General features: G+C 39.0%; 1 protein-coding gene across 2 annotated transcripts in view; it reads right to left on the bottom strand.

Annotated features, from left to right (window-relative positions):
- Positions 1-4,142, bottom strand: part of LOC121384981 (collagen alpha-1(I) chain-like) — a 94,664-nt gene extending 90,522 nt beyond the window's left edge. Inside the window, exon 1 of one of the 2 annotated variants that reach the window (XM_041515490.1) lies at positions 3,842-4,142. In XM_041515490.1, the coding sequence (XP_041371424.1) occupies positions 3,842-3,935 (94 nt within the window). In that variant the 5' untranslated portion in view covers positions 3,936-4,142. The remainder of the gene's footprint in view (positions 1-3,841) is intronic. The other variant, XM_041515491.1, reaches the window with a different exon arrangement.
- Positions 4,143-10,133: the final 5,991 nt, after the last annotated feature.

Below are 10,133 nucleotides of genomic sequence, written 5' to 3' on the forward strand. Positions count from 1 at the left end.
GACATCCAATAGCCGATGATTAATCAATAATGTGATTTAGTATGTCGTTAAACAAAACAAATTTTATTATTTCTTCTCCTGTGTATTAGTTCTAAACATTGTTAGACCAGGTTCTGATCCACGACCAAAGGCGGATCTAGGGGGAGGGGGCAGGGGCCCGCCCCCCTGAAGTTTGTGAGTTATAATTTTATTATATACTAATTTTAATTTTTTTTTACGATTCCTCTCCAAACCTCCCCCAAAGTTCCCTTGGCATTCCACCTCATGTCATTGGGGACCCCCTAAATGGATTTTCTGGATCTGCCACTGACGATTTTGTAAAGGAGTGTCAAGTCTGAGTTTGTCGAAGACAAATAAACCGAACTCCCAAAGGGAACGAGATCTATACAGGTGTTCGGGGGAAACGTTTGATGTAAAGATACTCAGACGCTTTTCAGGGCAATTTAGTGCTGTATACTGTGGATGAGGAATTTAAAGGTCATAAAAAGGGAACTTCAAACGAGGGGGGGGGGGGGGGACCCTCTTTGGATCCGCCACTGTACATCACCCAATATCCGTTTTAATCGTTAAACCTTAAAGACTTTCAGTATATTGTCAGAAGGCCTTCCACACAAATGGGATTAGTCACATGTGAATTCTCAAAAAAAGAAGAAAAAGAGTTTGTTTTGTTCAACGACACAACTAGAGCACATTGATTAATTAATTATCCGCTATTGGATGTCAAACATTTGGTAATTCTGACTCGTAGTCAATAGAGGAAACCCGCTACATTTTTTCTAATGCAGAAAGGGATACTTTATATGCACTTTCCAACAAACAGGAAAGCACATATCACGGCCTTTGGTATACCAGTCGTGGTGCACTGGCTGGAACGTGAGATTGTCAAAAACTCCCAAGGTTTGGTTAAAATGGTTTTGTGTCAAGCCAGTGGTAAAACATTTGATATTTTTTTTTTTCAAAAGTAGTTGCTTGTATATCAGACAAACTAAAGAAAAGAAATAATTTTATAATTTCATAATTTAAAGGAGCATCTGTCAGAAGGATGAGGTGCATGATGATATAAATAAATCGACTATTCTCTGCACTCTACAGTTACAAATGTGTTTTGTTTTAACGACACCACTAGAGCACATTGATTTATTAATCGTCGGCTATTGGATGTCAAACATTTGGTCATTTTTACTGAACTTGATAGAGTAAAAGTAAGTCAAAACAAAAATATCATTAGAATTTTTTTACGTTTGTTTGTTTTGTTTAACGACACCACTAGAGCACATTGGTTTATTAATCATCGGCTATTGGATATCAAACATTTGGTCATTTTTACTGAACTTGACGGAGTAAAAGTAAGTCGAAACAAAAATATCCTTAGAATTTTTTTTTAGAATTGTTTTGTTTCGTTTAACGATACCACTAGAGCACATTGATTTATTAATCATCGACTACTGGATGTCAAACATTTGGTAATTTTGACATATAGTCTTAAAATGTTCTGAGGCATATTTAAACAAATAGGTCTGGGATCGATCCCCGTCGGTGGGCCTAGTGGGCTGTTTCTCACTTCAGCCAATGCACCATGACTGGTACATAAAAGACCGTGGTATGTGCTATCCTGTCTGTGGGATGGTGCATATAAAAAATCCCTCGTTACTAATGGGAAAATGTAGTGGGTTTCATCTCTAAGTCTATATACTATATGTCAAAAATTACCAAATGTTTGACATGCAATCGCCGAAGATTAACGCATCATTGTGCTCTAGTGGTGTCGTAAAACAAAACAAACTTTAACTTTTAATAGTAGCATATTCTATGTCACTGTTAATGATATATGGGACATACAGACAGGAAATTAGTAACATATTCTGTGTCACTGTTAATGATATATGGGACATACAGACAGGAAATAGTAACATATTCTGTGTCACTGTTAATGATATATGGGACATACAGACAGGAAATAGTAACATATTCTGTGTCACTGTTAATGATATATGGGACATACAGACAGGAAATAGTAACATATTCTGTGTCACTGTTAATGATATATGGGACATACAGACAGGAAATTAGTAACATATGCTGTGTCACTGTTAATGATATATGGGACATACAGACAGGAAATTAGTAACATATTCTGTGTCACTGTTAATGATATATGGGACATACAGACAGGAAATAGTAACATATTCTGTGTCACTGTTAATGATATATGGGACATACAGACAGGAAATAGTAACATATTCTGTGTCACTGTTAATGATATATGGGACATACAGACAGGAAATTAGTAACATATGCTGTGTCACTGTTAATGATATATGGGACATACAGACAGGAAATAGTAACATATTCTGTGTCACTGTTAATGATATATGGGACATACAGACAGGAAATTAGTACACTTGTACTTCATCGCTAAATCGTTTTTTTTTTTTTTTTTTTTTTTTTTTAAATTTTGTTGTTTGGGGGGAGGGGGGTGGTTGGCGGGGATGTTCTCTCTCTCTCTCTCTCTCTCTCTCTCTCTCTCTCTCTCTCTCTCTCTCTCTCTCTCTCTCTCTCTCTCTCTCTCTCTCTCTCTCTCTCTCTCTGTGTGTGTGTGTATGTGTGTGTGCTTTTAAAATATATACATCACAATTTGTAATTTGGCTAAAATCAAAACAGCAATATATTTCACTTTTCTATCTCATACCATTCGAGAATAACAGATGACGTTGTTGTTGTTGTGGTTGTTAATAGTAATAGTAGTAGTAGTAGTAGTTGTTGTAGTAGGGGCGGTGTTTTTTTATAATCTGTATTTGGCTAAATGTGGAAGGAGAATAGTTTAAGAAATTAAAACAAATATATATGAAAAATTAAAAGCTGTGAATTTAAAAATAATGTATGTTTTTATTAGTGGGATTGTTTTCAAATTGCATTACCAATCCATTAAATGCGATCAAATAAATCTGCAGGTTGTAATTAAATGTTAACAACCACGTTTCATTTGGCCTATTTCTCCTTCTATCAGGTTGGGACTAAGAAAGCATTCATCAGTAAACCTAAAGATGCTGAGCATGGCAGATTTAGCGATAAATCTCTGGAACTAATGTAAACTATATGTCTGAGAAAATGCTGACGTATAAGCCTTTGGTATTTATTTCATGCCTGTCCGCCATATTACTGACCCAAGCTGACCCACATATTGCCGTCACGTGACTGTTAAGTGTTGGACTGTCAGTCAGCTGTCTATCAAACGGAGTGACTGGTCAATGCCACTCCCCTTTGTTTAACAATGGTACGGAACGTACGTTGTATTATTATTTTTCAAAGTCTACCTATATCTTTAATAATACATTTTAAATTCACCACCCAAATTTGCTCCCCCCCCCCCCTTTTCTTCTTTTATTATTAAGGTGTCCATGCTATATATCTTTGAATTAGCAGCTATTTTGGTCTTTGAGATATTAAAGAATGATTTAAACCCTCAAATGTTGTTACACAAACTCAGAAAGCATAGACGTCGGAATTGCAAGCCAATGGAAGAATACATTATACATTAATCAGCCTTACATCTGCGGAGATGGGGGTACGGTTGTTTAATATTCACAGTTGGAGAGCTTTGCCCCCCCCCCCCCCACACACACACACCTCCTCCTGCCCCCTCCCCCCACTTTCGACCCCTATGACAACCCAGCATTTTTCATCTGTGCTATTGTGTTCTGCAGTTAATGATATATAATAGTTTTTCCACATGCGAATAGACGTGGGGGGGGGGGGGGATTCATGCAAGGGCGCGGGCGTTTCGTCTGAAACAAAACAAAAACCGTCTACGTTCAACAAACTACGTCGGCAACATACTCACTTCTCTCTTTCTCCGGCGCCGCCGAGGTAGCCACGACAGCGAGGATTAGAATGAAGACGCCCTCCTTCCAATAACGCACCGTTCCGCACGCCATTGCAACTGAGTTCAACGTATCACAGAGTCATCCAAAGAAATAGAATTTTGAAAAAAAATAGTGCAGCACGCCCAAACTGGAAGCCGTTGTTGGGGCTTCTCTCTGAAACCGGGATAACCCGTGCCTACAAGCTGGTCGCTTGCAACATCGGATTCCCAGTGGAAAAGTTTATTTTATTATTCTCTGGTTAGCAGTCTCACATAGGACTGCGACCGAACAGACGTGTTCCTGTCTCACAGTTTTAATATACCCTTTGCAAGAAATTGGCCAATCGCAGCGCAGTTTCGGGAATTGTCGGTGACCCTTCGTTAAAGAATACTAGCCTAACTTGAACGCTGCTGGTACCAAGCGATTATGGCGAAACTTAAGGTCCCGTTAGAAACGCCAACAGAGATTTTTCTTCAATTAACCGTTAGTTTGGCTGTTTCGACTAACTGATTTTGACAATGATTACTTGGTCAAGCGAGGTCAACGATATTAGAATTTTTTGTTTTTGTTTTTGTTTTGTTTTATAGATATTAACCATAAATAATTTGTATCCTTAAAAAAAATATTGTTGAATATAGCGTAGACATAGCGTGTAATTTTTAGTGCATAATAATAATAATAGTAATAATAGTAATAATAATAACAATAATAATAATATTTCATAAAGGCACACGCAACTCAAAGAATAAAATGAAATGATTTGACTTTTCATTTTATTTAATTTATGTTCATTTTTAATTAATTTTCTGCACTCGTGTAACCATTTTCAAAACACTTCTTACAGTATGTCTTCATAGTTATTGTTATAATAGTACGTATAACTGCAGTATAGAATTATTACAAGTGGTTTTTCTTTTTCGAATTTATCGTTTGGTTTGGTCTGAGATGTTGTTTAAGCCCCGCCCACTGACATGTTTTCAGTGAGTTCGGAACACATGTCGGCTTTTCGAGAAAACTCAACCAAATGCATTATCACAGTATTGTATTTATGTTGTGCCTGTGCAAGAATGCTAACACAAATAATAAAGTATATCGCCCATCATTTACAATATGGCTGTCTTAACATGAGCAATAAACAGAAAGAAAGCAACAAACCTCAAATAAATAAAACTCCTAGCAAACAAAACATTAACTATATAAGCTACTTATTAATTATATTTTAATTTTTTAGTTATAAGCACTTGTTTTAATGAGAACTGCGAAAACACACATTCATTCTTTGTTAATTTCCTTATTTTAGAAATAGCTGCATTTATTAAATAGCCATTTCACACACATATAGCTATATTATTTTCTTACGTATGTACCAAGAACTCTTGGACGTGTTAGCATAAGAACAGTTTACTCAAATGATTTTTAATTTCTTAGAAAATATCTGATGTGTATATGTATATGTATATGTATATGTATATGTATATGTATATTATCGGAGTGCAATGTTCTAACTGAAGCCATATTCCTAAAATGAATTTAATTAACTAGCTACAATTTCTGCATGTTTGCATTTCGACATGGAATTCACAGAGCCGACGACATTCGCAGACGGTAAAGAGAGTTTTCCCGCGAAAATAGCTTTGTCATTTAAAACCACCAGTCACAGAAAGTCTGGTTTAAAGCTTGAAGCACAGATGGTATTTGTTATTTGTAGCATGTGACTGACATTAACATGATACTTTTTTTTAAAGACCTCGAGGAATTCGTCCTGATTTTCGCCATTCTTCTACTTCTGCTCTGGATGTCTGTGAAAAGACTGTAAGGAATTCTACCAATTTGACAAATATTTTTTGTTAACTAAAATGTATCTTTCATAATTTCACACGTTTTTTTGTGTCTAATGTTAGCAAAAATCAAATGTCGTTGTACTTAAAACAATCTCTGGAATTTGAAAATGACAATGTCCTTGAAAAGCATGCGACATGTATGCACTCAAAGTATAAACATATTTAAATATATGCACTTATTTTAAACTTATTAAGTAAATATCGCTGGTTGTCAATAAGAAATCGTCATGTCCACTCATGCGCTCGTCTGAGGTGGTGCTTTGGTTGCAGGGTCGATCATCCATGGTGGGCTCATTCTCTGACTAGTTTTTTTCCCGTACCAACCAGTACCCTACGACTGGTATATCAAAGTCCGTAGAATGTGCTGTTCTGTTTGTGGAAGAGTGCATACAAAATATCCTTTTCTACTAATGGAAAAACGGGTTTCTTCTCTAAGACTATAAATCAGAATTATAAAATGTTTGACATCCAATAGTCGAACATTCCGTCGATCCACTGTTAGCGCACCTGTATTGCAAGACCACTGTGTAAAACGTCTCACTAAATGTACCATTAAGTTTATGGATCGCGCCAGTACGTTTCATACAATTAAAAATGGTAATTAATATTAAAGGGACACACCCTAGTTACGGCTAGTTGTTAACCATTACGGCGTTGTTTTTCGCTATTAAACCCATTTTTTCACAAATAAAATTGCACTTTACTTACCGTTTATTATTTAGAATATACATTTCCATTCACCTGAAGTGTTTTTTGGTAATCCTGGTTTTTGTAATACCACAAAATGCATTTTTCGTATTTCATAAAATGGCACGGGCCTCTGAGAAAAAACCGTTGAGCAGACAAGGTGTAATCTATTTTTAGACGGGATATTTCCATTTCAATGTCACAGACGTTGGTATACCACGTGACCGTTATCATTTTGGTTCGTATTGTTTGTTCGTGCACGGTTCGCGCAATCAACATCCTATTTGTTGTTGTTCATTTGTGAGATTTTTCTTCACAGTTCGTGAACATTTTCAGTAACAATAAAGTTCAGACAAGTAAGTGTCTCAATACAAAACGTTACAAACCCTTAAAACCAATAATTTTGCTAAGTCTTACGATATCTGGAGAGGGGATACAACCAGGACAGAACAGTTGGAACATGTCCAGGAGAGGTGAAAGGAACGCACCCCAAGTCTGTGAAATTTGTCGTGACGTAGGCATTGTTGTGCTTCGAGCGACATTTACCGGTGACATCAGAATACTAACTTTCAAAATTATTTCAAGCAATCGGGACATGGGGATTCCCATGGTATTTATCGATATAAAACCTGCTTTTTCATTCCATTTGATAAAAACGTGATCTAAGTGTGTTACAGGTTTGTAGATTAACCAAATTATAATTTATTTTCGCTGAATGGAACTAGGGCGTGCGGCTTTAAAGTCCACCTACACTTCTTATCAGCCTTCGAACAAGATGGATGGACGGACGGACGGACGGACGGACGGACGGGTGGACGGACGGACGGACGGGTGGACGGACGGACTGACGGACGGACGGATGGATGGATGGATAGACGGACGGACGGACGGGCGGGCGGACAGATGGATGGATACTTTCGAGTAATATTCTATTTTGCATTGTACTATTATTCTCAGTTGTTTAGTTTTTTGTGCTCTTTCTTTCTTTCCTTCTTTTTTTTTTCTTTTTTAATTCCAGATTCCATGGAAGCTGAACAAAACCTTTTGTGAACCTAAATTCTGGGACCGTCCATTAAAATGACTGTGTAAGAGAAAAAAATAAAATCTGTTAACAAAAGTGCAAAATAAGCACATTGACCCCAATGGCACCAAGAGGCGCTCCATAGTTTTGCTTTGTCATCGGCGAAGTTGAGTTTTCTCCCGACACATCAAGGCTGTAGAACTTGACCCGTTTTCAGATAAGACATTCTAAACCGCACACGACTTAATCTTGCATCTTGTACCTCGAGCTGAGTTTTACGACTTTTAATTCGGGGTCAGCCGTGTTAAACAGATCACAGAATACGAAACGAGGGCTCAGACTGACTTTTTCTTTCTGGAGACGAATGTATCAAGTTCATTTGACCCAACGAAGAGTCAAGAAAGCATCACGTCGTCTATTGTAACAGACATACATTAAGGATCAGGGCGGATTATGGGGAGGGGGTGTTCCCAGTTGCACGGAACGCCCTCAGCTAAAAAAAAAAACCCCAACCTCACCACGTAGATAGATCTAAATTGATATCCACGTAAAATATATAATTTCAAATTATAAATATTTACATATTTTTTCGGAAAGCATAATCCACCCCTGAGGGTAGATTGTGGGATGGTAGAGTCGTACTTTGTAACAAACAGAAATTAAGGGTAGATTATGGGAGGGCATAGCTGTAGGCCTACCTAAATGATGGGTGCAGTGGCGTAGCGAGGGGGCCACGGGGGTCATCCCCCCCCCCCATCATACCTTTTATTCTGTATTAAATTTGATAAAATCATACATACATAATGTGGGTACCCCCCCCCCAAGTGGGTCCCCCAAATCTAAAATGAGTGGATGGGTGGGAGTGTTGCCCCTCATTAAAATACTAAACACTGTCCTTGTTTAGATGGAAATGACCCTAGATTACTCTGCTCCTGATTCTTTTGTTGAACTGCTCAGCCCCTAGTTATTTTAGGTAGGTACGGCCCTGGACGGATTTGGTGACGGGTGTATACCACTCAATTCGCATGAACCTGCTCTCCTAACGTGAATGCTATAGGAGTTGTGGGCCCAGGCGCTATGACTGAATTTTAACGGGGGTTCTAGGCTGCAATGAGCCAATGAAATTTACAGGGGTGTCGAAACAAGCTTCCCCGTTAAATATATTGACTTTTTTGTTTTAGAAAATTAGCTTGAGCATGTGTGTGTGGCGAGGGGGGGGGGGGGGGGGGTGGGGGGGTGGGTGGGCGGGAGTTCGACCTCAAAACTCTTCCCAAGCACACTCGCCTTGGTCCTCCTCAGTTAAAGTTTGGTTTGTTTAACGACACCACTAGAGCACATTGATTAATTATTCATCGGCTATTGGTATATCTGACTCGTAGTCAACAGAGGAAACCTGCTACATTTTTTCTAATGCAGCAAGGATTTTTTTTATATGCACTATCCCACAGCCATGATCGTACATACCACGGCCTTTGATATACCAGTCGTCGAGCACTGGCTGGAACGAGAAATAGCCGCCTCAGATACCATTACAAAATATCAGGAAACAATAACATAGCGTCTTCTTCAACTAATATAACCAGGATTTTATTTTGGGGTGGGGTGGGATGGGGTTTAAACATTGTCTGTGAGTGAGTTATGGGGCGACAGACAAATATATAAAGGTGGGGGGAGGTAAAGGGCCACGCCAGTGTCTTCAACAACCGCCACCTGCTCCCTCCCTCCCTCACCCACTCACCCATCCCTAGTTATACACATGATCCACCACGAAACGTTTTTGTTACCACGATAATTACACGCTATGGTAATGTGTGCAGATGCGAATCGTAGCTTAGTCAGACTGAGCGTTGTTGGGTCATGGGTTCGACACACGTCTGCTACTCTAGTACACTCCCACACCACACACATACAGTCTGCGACCATAGACTGGGAACCAGCGGATACTGTCTGTGGGAAAGTGCACGTAAAATACCCTTGTTGTTAATTGATAGGAATCACCTATTAGTCAGGTTCCATTACATAGAAATGTGCGGGCTTTTCTTTTAGGGGGCGAGACATAGCCCAGTGGTAAAGCAATCGCTTCTTGCGCGGTCGGCCTCGGATCGATACCCGTCGGTGGGCCCATGACTGGGCTATTTCTCGTTCCAACCAGTAAACCACGACTAGTGTATCAAAGACCGTGGTATGTGCTATCCTGTTTGTGGGATGGTGCATATAAAAGAGACCTTGCTACTAACGGAAAACGTTTACTAGCAGGTTTTTCTCTCTAACACTATAAGGGGCGGAACGTAATTCAGTGGTAAAGCGCCCGCTTGATGCGCGGTCGATCTGGGATCGATCCCCGTCGGTGAGCCCATTGAGCTATTTCTCGTTCCAGCCAGTGCACCACGACTGGTATATTAAAGGCCGTGGTATGTACTACCCTGTCTGTGGGATGGTGCATATAAAAGATCCGTTGCTGCTAATCGGAAAGAGTAGCCCATAAAGTGGCGACAGCGGGTTTCCTCTTTCAATATATGTGTGGTCCTTAACCATATGTCTGACGCCATATAAATAAAATGTGTTGTTCCTTCCTTCCTCTAAGACTATATGTCAAAATTACCAAATGTTTAACATCCAATAGTCGATTATTAATAAATCAATGTGCTCTAGTGCACTGGTGTTGTTAAACAAAACAAACTGAACTTTTTTTCGAATTTGGTCCAACATGGATTTTTAACC

Source organism: Gigantopelta aegis, chromosome 11 (genome assembly GCF_016097555.1).
Source record: "Gigantopelta aegis isolate Gae_Host chromosome 11, Gae_host_genome, whole genome shotgun sequence".
Classification (NCBI taxonomy): domain Eukaryota; kingdom Metazoa; phylum Mollusca; class Gastropoda; order Neomphalida; family Peltospiridae; genus Gigantopelta; species Gigantopelta aegis.